General features: G+C 50.3%; 1 protein-coding gene across 5 annotated transcripts in view; it reads right to left on the reverse strand.

Moving 5' to 3' along the window:
• Positions 1–18209, reverse strand: part of BRD8 (bromodomain containing 8) — a 1405947-nt gene that overhangs the window by 1118410 nt on the left and 269328 nt on the right. For all 5 annotated transcript variants that reach the window (XM_069651557.1, XM_069651555.1, XM_069651554.1 and 2 more), the window contains exon 5: positions 9378–9500. In XM_069651557.1, coding sequence (XP_069507658.1) covers positions 9378–9500 — 123 coding nt within the window. The remainder of the gene's footprint in view (positions 1–9377; positions 9501–18209) is intronic.

An 18209-nucleotide genomic window follows, 5' to 3' on the forward strand; every position in this document is an offset into this window, starting at 1 on the left:
CCCATCTCCTTTTCCAGAGTTTCCGTGCGCTCAGCAAGGGCTCGTACATCCTGCCTCAGGAGGTTCACGTCGTCCTGCACCGCCCCGACCTGTAGTTACAACGCAGTTTTCAATTCGACCACAGGAAGTTGGAGCTTGGTCTCCCACGTCGCCTTCAGGTCCGCGATCGCAGCGAGGACCTCCTGGTTCGCACCCCCGGCGGCCATCTCCTTGGTCTGAGCTTTATCCGTGCTCCTGGCACCTTCTAGGCCGGGCGACGTCTTGGCGTATTCGTCGAGCGTAGGCTGCTTATTCTTCGCCCTCAGAGGTTTGTTCGACATATCTCCAGTCAGGAGCGTCCTTCTGGCCGCGCTCCGGTCTAGGCCAGGGTGGCCCCGTGCCCATACACCACGACTCAGTTGAGAGTCCCAGCTCGGCCAACAGCCTCAGGCACCGCTGTTGTACGGCGCTCCCCCCAGATGGGCCAGGTCGCGCTGCCCCCTTCGTTCCGCTGAGAGGGCGCACGTATGCTGTGGTCCCAATCTACCGCTCCTTTGTCCCCTCATCAAGCGGCGGCGGCCATTTTGTCGTCAGTCAAGATCTCGCCACCAGTGCTTCATTCGGCTCTTAAGTACACGTGCGGACCACGAACCCGTGTAAAAATGTGTCCTCGCGTGCAGCCGGACTTCATGTTCACAATCTTCCCACTTTCTGCCAAATCACAGCGGTCCTTGCGCGGTATCAGTCGGATTATGTACGGATCAGCGGGAGCTCCCGTACAGGCACGTCCTTTCACATGGCTTCCAAGCCACGCCCCCCGGGTCCTCCTGTGGACCTTTGTCTAATATGTCTGTTAAGTCATCCTGTTGAAAAACAGGCGAAGGCGCAGACCAACCCATAAATTCAATAATTCTTGCCATAAGGGTTCTATAGGGTTTTTCGGCATGTTCCCCTGGGTCTGGCTTAACAAATTCCACTTCTGGGGAAGTGTCCAGCCCACTTGCCTCATGTAGTGACTCCTGTAGGTCCTTCAACCTTCTTTCCTAAGAGGTGAAATCCTCTGAAATAGGCAGTGTGGTCCTCTGTAACCCAAATGTTTCCTGGTCAGAATCTTCCCCATCTTCATAAATTGAAGATAGTCCAGGGTACTCTGACCTCTGAAATGGTGTAAAACCCATCTCTAAGGTAGAAGGAGCCAAACTCGTCATTATTGGGCGAGAAAACGTCAATGTCGTCGACGCCGATGTGACAGGCTTCGAAGGCGCCGAGAACTGCGTCGAGAAAAGTGGAAGAGGTCTCGAAGAACTCGAGAGGATCGGGATCTTACTCGAGGACATCGACGACGGTCTCGGCGTCGTGCCGGAGGCCCTTGGAATCACCGTTGGCTGTGGAGTAGCCTTGGTCTTCTCATTCATCGGCGTCAATTTCGGCGTTGACGATGGCGCTGAGTCGATTGACCGATGCGTGGAGGAACCCTTCGACAACGGCATCGATGGCCCCGATCCATGCGCCGAAGGAATCTTCGATGACGGCATCGAAGATGGTGCCTTCTTACCCGATGGCTCGTGGCGCTCTCGGGTGGAATGTTTCGCCGGGTGCTGCGACTCGCGGTGTTTTGATTTTTTGGGTTTTTCACCCGGGGTATCACCCTCAGCTGTCTTCGAGGGGGTCGAGGCCTCTTTCTCGAAGACGCTTAACATTTTCTTTCTGAATTCCTCCCACTCAGCCTGAGAGCTGTGTTTTGTGGGACAGGAGACCCCTACTGGGAAGGGGATCTTCGACGTCTCTTTTTTGAGTGTCTTGATCTCGACGAATGGTGGGAGCTACTTCGAGATCTAGGATGGGAATGTTTTCGACGGCGAGGAGACGAATGCCTCGACTCAGCCGAAGAAACCTTCGAGGAGGTTTTGACTGACTTACCTCTCTCGAGCTTCCCCTTGCCCTCCTTCAAGGCTTTCGCCGGGCTCCCAAGCACCACAAGAGGAACCTGTGTGGATCCGTTATCGACATTTTTTTACCGCAGTCTCGACATTTCTTGAAGCCAGATCGCGGCGGCATCAGTTCCGATGAAGATGCCATCGAGAACGAGTAGGTATTTATTCCAGTAGATGAACAAGTTACTTTCTTACCTGGTAACGTTCTTTCGATGGGATGGTCCGACGACGTATTCCATATCTATGACATGTAATCACCACAGCTGTGCTGCTTCGGAAACTTTTCGGCGTCTGCGTCCTGCGTCGATGACGTCGATGCGCCGTCGTCTAGGACCTCCTCCGACGTCCGACGTCATCCGATGTGATAAGTAGGACGCACGACGCCCATAGCCTCAGTTGTAGTTTTTTCCCCCAGAACGTGACATAAGTCAACTGCCAGTCAGACACAAAGCCTTGCGGAACGTAAGCTGCAATCGCAAAAGAAATTCTGCAGCGGGGAAGGCAGGGCGGGAGCGATATGGAATACGTCGTCGGACCATCCCATCGAAAGAACGTTACCAGGTAAGAAAGTAACTTGTTCTTCGAGGGGATTGGGTCCTCCGACGTATTCCATATCTATGACAGACTCCCAAAGCAGTACCAAAGCAAGGAGGAGGGAAAGAATTTAGAATCAAAATTTAGAATAGCCAATCAAATAGCAGAGCAAAGGACCGCCTTGCCAAAGGCCAGATCCTGTGCTCGGATGGAATCGAGGGAATAGTGACGTACAAATGTATGTACTGAAGCCCAGGTGGCTGCATCACAGATGTTGCGAATAGGAACACCCCTCTGCAGGGCAGTAGACGCAGCCATACCCCTGGTAGAATGGGCCCGCAAGCCAGCCGGTGGATCCTTACCCGCCAAGCGGTAGCACTCTGAGATGGCCAAAATAATCCAGCGAGACAAAGTCTGTTTCGTCACAGCATGCCCCAAACGCTTTCCAGCGTAACCAATAAAGAGTTGATCATCCACTCTGACCCGGGACATGCGTGAAACATAAAAGCTTAAAGCTCTCCTAGGATCAAGCCTATGGAGCCTCTCCTCTTCCTTACCAGGATGCGGAGGAGGATAGAATGCCGGAAGAACAACCTTCTGGGCCAAATGAAATTCCGTCACTACCTTCGGAAGAAAAGAAGGACGAACTCTAAGGACAACCCTGTCCTTGTGAAATACAGTGAAGGGAGGCTTAACTGAAAGTGCCTGTAACTCACTCACTCTGCGAGCGGAAGTAACCGCAACTAAAAACACAGTTTTCAGAGTTAACAGCCTCAAAGGGCAAGAATGTAAAGGCTCAAACGGAGCACCCATAAGAAACTTAAGAACAAGGATTAAATCCCAACCGGGCACCAGGAAAGGTGACGGAGGGAACACATTAGTGAGCCCTTTCAGGAACTGTGAAATCAAAGGGATTTTATAAGTAAGAACACACTTCAGACGAGCGCTTAAAGATGGACAGCGCCGCCAGGTAACCCTTAACGGTACCCACTTGCAAGCCCCTGTGGGCCAACGAAAGTAAAAAGGACAGAACCATGGGGATGTCACATGCAAAAGGATCCACATTCTGAACTCTGCACCAGTCACAGAACTTACGCCAACGGCAACGGTACAGAGACTTTGTTGCTGGCCTTCGGGCCGAAAGCAACACCTCCATCACGTCCTCAGGGAGGTCCCAATCCTTATACCTCAACCTTTCAGAAGCCAAGCGTGAAGGTTGAGGGATCTGACCTCTGGATGGAGAACCTGACCCCCCTCCCGTGAGAGCAGATCGTCTCGGTAGGGAAGACGACGTGGAGGGCAGATGGATAAGTCGAGAAGGTCCGGGTACCATGTCCTCCGAGCCCACGCCGGGGCAATGAGGACCATCCGGGAACCGAACTTCCGTAACCTCCGCAGCACTTGCGGGATGACGGGGACTGGAGGAAACGCGTACAGCAGCGGGAAGGACCACTCCACCACGAACGCGTCTCCTAAGGTTCCTTTTGGAGGAAATTCCCGCGAGCAAAACCTTTCGCACTTCCGGTTGACACTGGAGGCGAAGAGATCCACTTGAGGGGTCCCCCAAAGGGCGAAGATCTCCAGGAGAATCTCCTGAGCCAACTCCCACTCGTGAGAGATCGCGCTCTGCCTGCTCAGAGCGTCCGCCGTCACGTTTTCGGCTCCGGCCAGATGAACTGCCGAGATCGAAACTTCCTGCTGGATGGCCCAGAACTCGAGCTGCACCGCCTCCCTGCACAGAGGAAGTGACCCTGCCCCCCCCTTTTTGTTGAGGTAGTGCATGGCCACTGTGTTGTCCGTCAGGATCAGGACATTCTTCCCTCGCACAGACGGCAGAAAAGCCTTCATGGCTAGCCTGACGGCCCTCAGCTCCAACAGATTGATATGGAGTCTGGACTCCGACGGAGACCAACGACCGCTGACTGTCAGCCCGTTGGCATGAGCTCCCCATCCCGTGAGGGATGCATCCGTCACGATCGTCACCTCCGGCCAGGGAAGCCAAAATGGAGCCCCCCTCATCAAGTTGCCTTCGACGGCCCACCACAGAAGGTCCCGGGCGACCGAGGACGGCACCTGAATCGAGTCCGACATCCTGCCGGAGGACTGCGACCATTGCGTCTTGAGTGCCCACTGCAAAGATCTCATCCGCAGGCGAGCCTCTGGCACCAGAAGAATGCAGGATGCCATGAGGCCGAGCAACCTCAAGAACTCGAACGCTGGGAGCGTCTGGGCATGCTGAAACTTGTGCACCATCTGCTGAATGTGAAGAGCCCTCACCTGGGGAGGAAAACACAGCCCCAGGGAAGTGTCGAGCACTGCTCCGATGTACTGGAGCCGCTGTGTTGGCGTCAAATGGGACTTCTTTAAATTGAGGGAGAAGCCCAGCCTGTGAAGGGAGCGACAGGTGACCGACAGATGATCCAGGACTTGCTCGGGAGAGCTCCCCCTGATCAACCAATCGTCCAGGTAGGGGTAGACGTGAATCCCCCCTTGCCTGAGATGCGCTGCCACCACCACCATGAGCTTGGTGAAAACCCTCGAGGCGGAGGTCAATCCGAACGGCAGGACCCGAAACTGAAAGTGCGAGTCGCCAACCGCGAACCTCAGGTACTTCTTGTGCTTGGGATGGATCGGCACATGGAAGGAAGCATCCTTGAGGTCGAGTGACACCAACCAGTCCTGAAGCTGAAGGGCCTGGAGGACTTGAGAGAGAGTAACCATCTTGAACTTGACCTTCCTGAGGAGTTTGTTTAAACCGCGCAAGTCCATGATGGGTCTCAATCCCCCGTCTTTCTTCGAAACCAAAAAATAAGGGGAATACCATCCCTTGTTCCTCTCCGCTACAGGCACCAGTTCTATGGCGCCTTTCTCCAGCAGGGCTTGAATTTCCTGCGCAAGGAGCGGATCCGGACTCTGCAAAGAGAGGTTCCCCGGTGGATTGTCGCGAGGCCTGTGCCGAAAGGGAAGACAGTAGCCGTGGGTTATGATCTCCAGAACCCACACATCTGAAGTAATGGCATGCCACTCTACAAGATGCTGCGCCAGCCTTCCCCCAACCGGCGAACCATGGGACATGGCCTCACGACTGAGTGGGAGCGGCTGCAGCGTTACCTGAGGGCAAAGAGGCAACTGCCAGAGCGGCCTTGGCACCACGGGTACCCTGTCGTCCACCTCTGGTACCCCTTCGTTGGCCTCTTTGACTGCCAGCTCCTCTCGCTTTACTGAAGGAAGAGTAATAGCGAAAGGAACCACCCCTCCACTGCTGTCCCCTAGGACGAAAAGGCGGAGGTTGGCGAACTGCAGCGCCCAACGACTTTGCTGCAGCCTTTGAGGTCTGTAACCTCTTAAGGCTCTCGTCAGCCTTGCTGCCAAAAAGGTGTTCACCGTCAAAGGGCATGTTGAGGAGCCGGGACTGCACATCAGGAGCAAACCCCGACTTCTGCAACCACGCAAACCTGCGTATCACGGTGCTCGCCGCCATGGACCTACTGACGCATTCAGCTAAGTCCAAACCCGACTGAACAGACTCACACATGGCATCCTTATCATCCTGGACCATAGCAAGGAAACCATCCCGTTCGTCCCCTTCGGGAATATGTTCAGCCGCTAACGCAACACAGTTCCACAGAGTGTGCGTGAAACGCGACAAGGCACAAATGGAGTTGGCCGCCTGAAGCGCCATACCACCAGAAGAAAACACTTTCTTCGCCCAGCCATCAAAACGTTTGTCGTCCCTATCAGGAGGGATGGTAGGGTACGACGCCTGCTTCGCCGGGGCCGTGGCCACCTGCACCACCAAACTCTCCGGAGTGGGGTGCCTGGTCAAGTAGCAGGGGTCGCCACTGGCTGGACGGTATTTTCGCGACAAGGATCTGCCCACCGCCGGGAGACTCTCCGGAGCAGTCCAAGCCGCCGCCACCCTTCTCTGTAAAGCCATATGGAACGGCAGAACCGGGTCAGTTGGGGGACCAACATCAAGGATGTCTGTCAGATCATCCTGCACAAATTCCCCTGGGGGAGCAGACCATCCCAAGTACTCAGAAACCCTAGTGATAAGGCGCCGGCACGAGGAATCAGCACGAGAGCCAGGCTCAGGCCTACAAAACTCCACCTCCGGAGAGGTGTCCAGTCCACTGGCATCATGCAGTGACTGTCTCAACTCGTCAAACTGACTATGGCCCGAGACAATTTCATCCGGAACCTGACTAGGAACCAGGCCATCAGAATCCTCATCCGCCTCTGAAATATAGTCCAGGTGGCGAAAAGAAGGCACTCGAGAGTGCTTGCTCTTAACCAGAGCCTTCCTAGGGGGTCCACCCGTGCCCGGGGGTACCTCCGACACGAAAGGCGTCGATGGCGTCGAGCGAATCGGCGCCAGCGTCGAGAGAACCGGCATCGACGCCGAGAGGATCGGCGTCGAGGAAATCGGCGTCGACGTCAGATGCAGCGCCTCCAGAATCGGCTGCGTCGACACAGCCCTCGAGGCCGGAGCCCCGAGCGTGTCCCTCGACGACCTGAGCGTCGACGGCATCGACGACTTCCTCGGAGCCAGAGCCTCGAGAAAGCCTGTTGACGCCCTCGACGCCACAGACGTCGATGCCTTCTTCGAAGACCTCACAGGTGCACACGGTCTCGAACGCGTCGAGGACCGGGACCTGGAACGGGTACGTCGAGAACGAGGGACCTCTCCCGTGACTCGTGCCGACCACTCTTGCGAGCGGTGTCTCTCGACCTCACACGACCGACCCCACTCGGGGGCACGGACGGCCGAGTACCCTGCGACTCAAGAATCGCCAGCATCTTCTTCCCGAAGGAAGCCCATTCCTCCGGCGTCACACGGCTGGAGGGGTAAGCGACGCGCCGGGCAGAGCCCTCCGAAGAGGACCTGGAAGACGACCGGTGACAGCGCTTCCGAGAATGCCTCGAAGAGGCTGAGGAGTGGCGAGACCGACTCCTAGAAGGAGACCCACGAGACTTCCGACGATGACACAGAGAGTCACCCCTCGAATCATCCGTCGAAAGACCCGCAGATTTCGACTTCCGGGGCTTGGACACCCGACCTACCGACAACTTCTTCTTACGTACGCGTAAGGCTTTGGACGTGAGCGAGACTGGCAGTCGATACAGTCATCCGTGTCGCGGGCCTCCCCGAAGCACCAGAGGCAGGCGTCGTGCGAGTCCGTCACCGACATCTTGGACCCACACTCCCCGCACTTCTTGGGACGCGGGGTCGAAGACGAAGGAGACATCTTCAGAAGGATATTCACAAACGAACAGGTTCGAAGAACCGAGAAGAACAGAACTCCAAAGAGTCGAGGCGTTTAAACCGAGAAACACGAAGCAACACGTTTGCGGAAAAAACGGAACTGAGGCTATGGGCGTCGTGCGTCCTACTTATCACATCGGATGACGTCGGAGGAGGTCCTCGACGACGGCGCATCGACGTCATCGACGCAGGACGCAGACGCCGAAAAGTTTCCGAAGCAGCACAGCTGTGGTGATTACATGTCATAGATATGGAATACGTCAGAGGACCCAATCCCCTCGAAATAGAGTTATCCTGACTGAACTGAGCAACGACGTTCCGAGGCCCCACGAAGCGCGGAAAAACGGAACTGAGCAACGGACGCAGCACGTGGCTATTTATGGGCATGGTGACGTCGGCGCCGATACAGTGGCCGTCGAGGGACATCGACTCGGCGGACGTCGACGCGCAGCGCCCTCTACAGAAAACATTTCTGAGGCCAGCAAGCTGGAAACGTATTATCAAAGATAAGGAATACGTAGGAGGACACAATCCCTTCGAAGTGTTGTTACATAGTGTGGTACATAGTGGTAAAACCTAGCTAACCTACAATGATGTTCTAGACTCGGACAGACTGCTACCCTTCCACAAAGGTGTCTTCGATCACCAATGACTACCCCTCCAATGTAGTGTCTCAGACTCCCGGTAAGTGCCACGCCCTCCAACACAGTGACCCAGATCTCAAGTGACCACCATTATTGGCTAGGCTTTTCTCAATCCCCTCTGTATTCCCAATGAACCTGATCCACAGTGACACAGCTCCCATCCCCCAAGGCTTACCATATCCCCAACAAGCATCCTTGCACAATAAAGCCCTGAATTCTCAGTGAGCAGCCAATCCTTCATCATTGTATTCAGGATCACAGGTGAGTGCCACCCAGTGATTTGCCCATCCTCCATCATGGCATTCTGGATCCGAAGAAAGAGGTGTTCCCATCTCCCACCATGTACCAGTTTCTCAGCAAGAACCACCATTTCACAATGGGTTCTCTGATCCTGATCTTAAGTGACCATATTCCTCAGTCATTGAGACTCTGGACATCACTGAAGCATGCTCATCCACCAAAGGTTCTAGGACTCTCGTGAGTAGTGCCTCTTTACCCCATGTCTCTTGATACACTGTGAGCACTTGACAGTCATGAAGTCAAAGTAAGCACATGATTGGCATTCTCGATCCCCAGTAAGCTCCACCACTACGATGACTGCATCCCAAGTGAGTGCCACCTGTGCACTTTGGACAGAGCGACAGCTCTAGAAAATGAAATTCTCAGATCCATTCAGTAATGTCCCCCCTGCATGGAGTACGAAATCACCAATAACGCTGCTCCCTTCACGATTGTGTACAGATCCCTAATGAGTGGCCATTTTCCATTAGTGTTGTAGATGTTGGCGCCCCTCAGCCATTGTAAATACTTCAACTATAGTATCAAGATCAATTTCACCCCCATGCTTTCTTTCGTCTTTCAGAAATACTTCTCGTTTATAACTGTGTCTCATAATGTGTGTGTGTGTTATCCTCTCCAACAAAGTGTGCTGGAACACCTGTGCATTACTGTGTTTCAGAAACCCACTGAACATCACTTCACTATCATGATGTACAAAATGTCCAGTATATTAATTCTTACCTGTATTGTTCTTGTGTGTCTTTAATCATCTTCTTCAATTCGTCAATTCTTTCGGCTGTCAGCTTGCGAACAATGACGTCCTCCACAGTCTCCACCAACTCCCCTTTCTCACCACGCTTCCTCCTAAGCAAGAAAACAAGACTCAATTATTTCATGGTTCGAAACTACAATCTAGGAGAGTCTTGTAGGCTTAACAATAGGAGGTACATCTGACTCCCTAAGTGAATTGGTGCCATACAAACATACCTATTCAACATTAACTCTGTGTGCTTGGGAAGGTGTATAAAGGAGCATTGAGGCACAGTTGCAAGTCATTTATAACATAATGTGTCATATGAAATCGACAAAACGTTTACACCTCATGGAAGAATATGTGCAGCAGGCTATGTACAAGCACCTCATTCCCCAGAGATGGCTCCTGTTCACTCAAGGATGCAAGACGTCCAGGAGCTGTTTTTATCTCTGGCTCACCAAATCCTTATTTTGTTCACTGCAATTGTAGTGTGTCCTTTAGCAGCCCTAAAATCTCTAACACGAGAACAAGACACTCAGCATGTCCTCTACCCCTAAAGGGTTCAGCTATAACAAAACTTCCCTGATGAAGACACAGAGTAACTAATACCATTACGTTGAAACCAGCCGGAAACCGAAGATTGTTGGAGATGTGATCAAATAAATTGCAAAAATTACTATCTAGATCCATTCCAATATTCGATGACATGTTCTTAAACTGTTGAAATGTTATGACATTTTCTTCAAATTTTCTTCATGTGGTCATTTGAATGTTTTTTACATATAAAACAAACTATTGTGAATGTATTGTTGTATGTAGATGTTTGTATGAGAATGTATGTTGATGAATGATTTAACATTTCATTGCAGAAATGAGGTTGGTCATTTGCAATGTTTTAAATCTTGTTCTTCCTGCTACCTAAATGTGATTTACAGTTTTGATTTATACAGGAGTGATTCACCTTTGCAAATTCTGTATCAAGTGAAATAAATATTTTTGTTACGTTATATTTGAAAAGAGTACTCTGGATATTTTTTCAGTTCATAGCAATATGGTAATACCCTGGTCCAGAGCGTAGGGTTTTCCTGCATTTTTCAGTATAATTGAAGGATCAGTATAACAGGTCACCTCTGGATTACCAAAATCAGTCTCTGGTGAGGTTTTGCAGCTGCTTGTTTCTTTAAGCGTTTCCACCAGATTGTGCATGTTACGACTCTTGAGAAATTGAGTTATTCTGGAACATTTGTGGAACGTTTGGTGTTCCATACTCATAACCAAAAGGGGCCTGATCCTCCTCTTCATCTTCCTCGAAGATGGATCCCATTTGCATGAAGAAATCAGGTTGAGGCATGGGTTTGAACGACTTGGTTGGTTCATCAATTGGTTTTGCAGTCTGCGGAAGCACTGAAAGCACTGATGTTGCTGAATGCGTAGAGGACTTCAAGGACTTTATCGAAGCCTTCGACAGATGAGTCGATGGTTTAACATGCTTTGATGACTTTAAATGAATCAAGGGCTCAGGAGATAAACTCAACGGCTTTGATACCTTCAAAGAAGGCTTTGATACCGGAGATGAAGGCTTTGAGGGGTTAGGCACAGGTTTTCTCCAATGTGTCGATGAAGACTCCTTCGACTTCTGGTGTAGAGGAGTTAAGTTTAGTTTATTATTTGTAGAGTGCACCTAACCCTGAGGTATCTGGGCGCTTGAGCAGTTGTTACAAGTACAGTAGCAAGGAACAATTTACAATTGGCGGATAACACGTGTTACAAAAACGGTCAACAAGCCAGCATAGGACGTGTGTACAAGGAACAATTTACAATTGGACGATGACACGTGTTACAGATCGGTCAGCAAGCCTGCATGGGAAGTATGTACAAGGAACAATTTACAATTGGCCGATGACACATATTACAAATAGGTCAACAAGCCGGCATGGGAGGTGTGTACATGGGAAAATATGGCATATATACAGTTACAGTTGATATAAATCAGTATAGGCAGGCGAATAAAAGTGGAACAGAGTTGGAGACGGCTGGGGATGAATTTAGAGCCATGCTTTTACTTTGGATCTAAAGGCCCAGAAGGAGGGTTCTGCCCCGAGAGCTGTGGGGAGGGAGTTCCAGAGCTTCACTGCTAGCACTGGAAACTGGATCCTCCTGCAGTTTTCCGTTTGAACTTAAAGATGGTGAAGCAGTGTGAGTAGACGGATCTGGTAGGTCTCATGGATTGGCTCCTGGAGAATTTGTCTGCCAGATATTTCGGAGCAGAGTTAGAAAGGCATTTGGGTGTGATTACTAACGTACACAAAGAAATCCTATCGCGCACTGGGAGCCAACGAGTATCCCGTCTAAATGGCACAGATGTGGATGGATCATGGAATATCTAAGGCTGATCTGAGAGCATTATTCTGTAGGACTTTTAATTTATTGAGATTTCGTTCTGAAGATCCTATGAGAAGTGCGTTGCAGTAATCTAGCTTGGATAATATCAAAGCCCTGGCGAGAGTAATGCAGCTGTTGGTAGACTGGTATGGTTTGCAGGCAGTATCAATTTGTTGGTGTATGCAGTGGCTGAGGCTGTGGCATTGACTTGCCTTTTGAGGGAGAGAGTAGAGCGACTTTGATTATGTTCTCATCAATGTTGAATGCTTTGTACTGTGCGTCTAATTTATTTAGGCGAGCTTGAGAACCTATGATAAGAAGCTCAGTCTTATCGTCGTTTCGACAAAGGCTGTGAGAGGCCATCCAAGCCTGAATGTGAAGGTAGATAAAATTTAGCATTTTAGAGTCTTTGTCATAGGAGCCAGTGAGAGTGATGAGGACTTGGGTGTCACCTGCGTAATTCGTGTAGGTTAAGCTCAAGCTATCAAGATGGTCAAAGAGAATTTTTGTAAATATACTGTAAAGAGTGGGCGGGACGCACAAGCCCCGTGGGACTCCACAAGTAATAGGTACTGGACCGGCAGACCCAGTAGGAGCGAAGACGCTCATTGTTCTGTTCGATAGAAAGGATTGAATCCAACTAGTGGCGTTTGGAGAGAACGGAGCAGCTGTGGTCAGGTGTTTGGTGAGAATCTGGTGGTCAACGAGATCAAACGCTGGTTAGAGTTCCAGTAGAAGGAGGATGGAAAGGTTGCCATTGTCTTTGGCCTCATCCATTTGAATTTTTTAGATCGAGGAGGGCTGTTTCAGTGCTGTGCCTCGGTCTAAAACCGGATTGACGCAAGCCCAAGAGGTTGCTGTCCTCAAGATGTTTTTGTATTTGGAGATTGGCTGCTCTATCTAGTCATTTTAGGAGGCATGGGACTGTTGTTATAGGTCTGTAATTAGTCGGTATGTTTGGATCTAGGTTCAGGTTTTTGAGGAGAGGCATCACCCATGCCTCTTTAAGATTGTTATGGGCCGAGCCGCTTTCGAAAGATGAGTTAATTAGGGAGTGAAGAACGGGGCTAGCTCCTTCCTTAATGATAGGGGCTGTGAAAATGTCTCTCTGGCATCTCAGGGGTTTTAGACCAGCGATGATGGCTTCTGCTTCCTCAGTGGTGACTTGAGAGAAGTAAAAAGGGTGACACAGTGAAGGCTGAGGGCCAGGAAGATGATTAGACTTACTGGACATAGATAGGCCTCCCTTTTTCGTCTCTATTTTAGATTGTAACAAGGCTATTTTGTCTGATGCAATAGAGCCTTTTGGATATTATTACACCAGGCGGCATCTTTGGTGCAGACTTACGTGGGTGATGCAGTTGTTTCCATTTCCCTCAGTATAGTAAAGAGCTCTTTAGTACCTGATTTATCGTTTTGAATTCTGACACTGTAAATCTCTCTTTTGGTATTAGGAATAGCTGTTTTATAATTACTTGCAGTCATGGTAAACTTTTCCTTGTTAAGGGTAGATGGTGTTTGTCTCCAGGTGGCTTCGGAGGTTCTTTTGGTGTTGCAGAAGGTTTTTAGGTTTGTAGTGAACCATTTATTTAGGTGGGATATAGGTTTAGCCTTTCTTATATTTAGTGGGGCGACTTTGTTTAGAGCTTGATCTAGGGTGTGGTTGCACAGGTCTAAAAGAGTGGATGGGTCCTTGTTGAAGTTTTTGGGAGGATTAGTAATGGGCTGTAGGAGGGGTAATAGATTGTCTAGCGTAATGTTGCGATTATTTCTGGATAAGGTCTGGAGGGCGATGGCAGAGCTAACGTTGAGGCAGACGCTATCCTGTAAGGTAAATGTGATGCAGTGGTGGTCTGACCAGGCACATGGCACACTGTTGAGGATTTCTGTGGTACAATGTAAATCAGCCAACCAATCCAGAGTTCTACCTTTGTTGTGCGTGGGGTCATTGATACGATGTTTGAAGCCAAGTCGTGAGAGGGAATTCTCAATGGTTGTGGCATTAGTGTCATTCAGGTCACGAAGGCCTAGGTTAAGGTCTCCCAGCAGAACTATTTGAGAGCCTGGTTTAGTGTTTCGAGTGAGGAGGAGGGTAATGTCTTCCTCGAAGGAGGCGATTGGGCCAGGTGGTCAGTAAATAAGATGTAGTAGGAGGGTACGGGTGGCTGAGAGGGAGTTTACCTGACAGGAGTTCACCTGAAGGGAAACATTCTTAGGGGAATCTCTCTTCCCGGCCTTGGGGTGCGCGAGAAGGAGACACATGAGACTCACTATTGGTCTTGTCAGACGCCAAGAGGTGGCTTCGCTTGCCTATTGAAAACATCAAGCATTTTTAAGCGGAGGTTTTCCCATTCCGCAGATGCCGTTTCTTACTCTTCTTTTGAGAAGAGGACTAGGAGCGTCATGAACCGGACCTCGATCGTCTCCGATGTTTTGGATGTTTTCTCTCGGGGGAAACATCCCTCGATTCGGAGGACGTTCTTTTGAATGGGGTAACGGATGGGGATTTGGGACGGGGCTTACCTGCATCTAGTGTCCCCTTCCTTTCCCGCAAGGACTTGACCGTCATAGATTGACATGAGCCACAGTCGTCCACCTTGTGGCCTGTCCCCAAATATCACAGACAGATGCAGTGAGGGTCTGTTATGGACATTTTTACCCCACAGTCTGTATGCAGTTTGAAACCGGTCTTCGAGTGTCGAGGACATATTCGAAAAACATCAAATTTACTTGATTGAAGAATAAACCCAAACGAAAATTTGTGAGGCGAGTAGCTCCGAAGCACACAGCAATGCGGAAAAAAACAGAACTGAGGTAACGGTCAGCGTGTGTGCTTAATATACCAACGTCGACATCATGAGGGACGCTACGGAGATCGAGGACCAAGACTCCCCAACCTCCCCTAAGCCCTCTACACAATTCTGGCCTTTACCTTGGCTCCAACCGTCATCTAGACTTGAGATTGGTCTGTAGTAGAGCATCGTAAGACAACCTGCAGTACTGAGACAGAGAAGCTCCCAACTGACATTAAAGTGCTGCCTGGCCTTGCTACCGAGACAAGGAAGATGTGCTGAGCCGTGAAGAACACATCATGGAACGTAACAAAGGACTTTCAAACCAATGCCCAGGAAACAGGAATAATAAGAAGGATGGACGGACTGATAGCGTTTGAGAGTAATACGGCAAGACCACTGTCAAGGGTGCTGTCTAACGTGCTGCCGAGCCGGCCGCAGCACCAGAGGAAGGGGAGACAAGCCGCGGGACACACTGATGCGCCGATGAAGAGGTGTGCCAAGCAGTTCAGAGAAGCTGCCAGAAACTGCTAAGGCTGGTGACCTGCAGTGACACAGGGAAGCCTTGAGGAAGTCGGAGAGGCATCCCGAGCCAGATAGACTTCTAACCCAGTCCTGTGGAAATCAGGAGACATGCAGCAGCTCCCAAAGAGGAACAGGGGGCACAAGAACTCGGGCGGGGACAAGAGGGCAGGAAGAGGGTCTCGGCTCAAACGTTGGACAGAGTTAGAGAAGCTGAAGTACCTAAGGAGGGTCAGGGACCCATTAAGAAGTTGTGAAGCTTGCAGTGAAACATATGGGATACATTACTCACCGTAATCATATTTCTGATGCTTGTATCTGCTTAGATTCACATGCTGTGCATAGGCCGACATCTAGTGGAAGCTGCAGAGTATTACAGTTTGTTTTTCGAAACTCAAAAAGGGGCGTCGAACTAGGGCGTGCCAGTAATACTATCCGCAGTGTGATGTCCACTGTACCCATGATCCCTCACGCGTGTAGGAGCCTCAGATTGTATTTTTTCTGACATGAGGTAGCATGAGGAGTAGCGTGAGTACAGAGTATCCAAGCAGATAGATAGATAAGACTACAAGCATCCATGCGCCTTCTCTCAGAGGGGAGGAAGGGCGGGCACATGTGAATCTAAGCAGATACAAGCATCAGAAATACGATTACGGTGAGTAATGTATCCCTTCTGAGGCTTGTGGAATCTGCTTAGATCACATGCTGTGCATAGATTAGTGAGCAGTGTTAGAAGAAGGAGGTGGGATGTGAGAAGGGTCATGAGCGAACAAATGTCTTAGAACCGCTTGTCCCACTTGAGTATCTGTCTTGGAATGAGTGTCAATGCAGTAGTTCTGAGTAAAAGTGTAGCTGCTTTGCAAAAGGTGTCAAGGGGTACATTTGCAATGTAAGCCAGAGTGGCCCCTGTGCCTCTTGTCGAGTGGGCCCTTGGCGTAAAAGGCAGTGTTTTATCTGAAAGGGAGTAACACAGCTGGATACATTTGACTATCCATTTCGAGATGGCACCTTTAGAGACACGATCTCCTTCTCTGCCTGTAGCTACGGAGACGAACAGTTGATCTGTCTTCCTTAGCGGTCTGGTCTTGTCTACGTAGTAGAGGACCGCTCTTCGCACATCTAGTGTGTGTAGTTTCACCTAAGCAGAGCTTTTGGGTTCTTGGAAGAAGGCCGGTAGCTCAATTGACTGGTTAACATGGAATTTGGAAATTAATTTAGGTGAGAACCTAGGGTGAGTTAGAAACAGTTTATCCTTATGAACAGTAAAGAAAGGATCCTGCACTGACAGAGTCAGAATTTCACTGACCCTTCTTATGGATGTAATGGCTACTAAGAAGGCAGTCTTATAAGTCAGGTGTTTGAGACTAGCTTTATGCATGGGTTCAAAGGGGAGGCCCATGAGTTTAGCAAGCACCACATTAAGGTCCCATCCTGGTGGTGGGTTAGAAATTGGAGGGTAGAGTCTCTTTACACCTTCCATAAAGGCTTTAACAACTGGCACTTTCCACCACGACACCTTGTTATGGGAGGTAGGGTAGGCTGACAACGCCGCCAGGTGTACCTTGAGTGAATTAAATACCAACCCTGCGTCCAGCAGGTGGAGCATGTAGGTGACAATATTGGAAGGTGTGCAATCAATAGGGTTGATTTGTTTATTCTGGCACCAAATAACAGATCTTTTCCATTTATCAAAATAACAGTGCCTTGTGTTCGGTTTTCTAGATTCTTTCAAGATATCCATACATCTCTGTGGTAAATTGAGATAGCCAAACTCTATGACCTCAGGAGCCATTCCGCCAAGTTCATCGAGTTGGGTTGAGGATTCACTGTTTGTCCTTAATGCTGGGAGTGTAGGTTGTACCAGCACGGGAGTCTGATGGGGTCACACACCGCCAGTTTGGGCAGGTGTGGGAACTGCGGTTGTCTCGCACACATAGGAGCAACTAGGATGAGCGTCATCGATTCCCTGTGTATCTTGTTGACCAACTTCCTCATCAGAGGGGTTGGTGGAAAAGCGTAGGCAAACATCCCTGACCAGTTCATCCATAGAGCGTTCCCCTTGGAGCCTGGCTGGGGCAACCTGGATGCAAATACTGGGCATTGTCTGTTTTCGCTTGTGGCGAATAGGTCTATAGTGGGGAAACCCCACTGAGAGAAGAGATCTTTTACGACTTCTTCGTGTAGACGCCATTCGTGTTCTTCTGGAAGGGGATCTCTGCTCAGAGCGTCCACTAGTGAATTGAGATCCCCTGGAACATGTTGAGACGACAGGTATATGTTCTGTCTGAGTGCCCATATCCAAATTTTCGGTGCAAGCTTGGACAGATTTGGCAAACGAGTACCCCCCTGTTTGTTTATGTAAAACATTGCCGTCGTGCTGTCTGTTAGGATCTGCACTGACAGGTTGAATAGGTGGGGTTCGAACGCCCGAAGCGCTCTGAAGACTGCCAGAAGCTCCAGCAGGTTGATGTGATTCTTGGCCACTGTGTGAGACCAGAGGCCCTGAGCTGTGTGGTGAAGGAGGTGTGCTCCCCACCCTGACAGGGACGGGTCTGTAGTGACTATGGCCTGTATTTCTGGATTGTAAAAGGGTTTCCCCTTTGAAAGGTTCTCTCTTGTTCACCAGCGAAGACTCTGTACTAGTGTTGGCGAAACGACCACTAGATCGTCCGACTGACCACTTGCCTGAGACCACTGTTTCGCCAACCATTCCTGCATGGGTCGCATGCGCAGGCGCGCGTGCGTAACCAGGTAAATACATGACGCTATCATGCCTAGCAAACACATCGCTTTGCGAACCCTTATCTGGCGACCAGACTGATATTGAGGAATTTGCAATAACAGACTCCGAATTCTTTCCTCTGAAGGAAAGGCCAACCCCTCTTCAGTGTCTAGGACAGATCCTGGGAACTGTTTGGAGGTGCTTGGCACCAGGCTTGATTTTTTCTCGTTGATTGAGAAGCCCAACTGGAAGAGGAGGTTGATCGTTCTTTGGATGTTGGATCTGCAAATTACAGGGGTTTCCCCTGTGATGAGCCAGTTGTCCAGGTAAGGGTACACTGGGATTGCCTCCCTGCGTAGGTGCGCCGCCACCACCGCCAGTACCTTGGTGAATACCCTTGG

Source organism: Ambystoma mexicanum, chromosome 3p, assembly GCF_040938575.1.
Source record: "Ambystoma mexicanum isolate Mex_15411 chromosome 3p, UKY_AmexF1_1, whole genome shotgun sequence".
NCBI lineage: Eukaryota > Metazoa > Chordata > Amphibia > Caudata > Ambystomatidae > Ambystoma > Ambystoma mexicanum.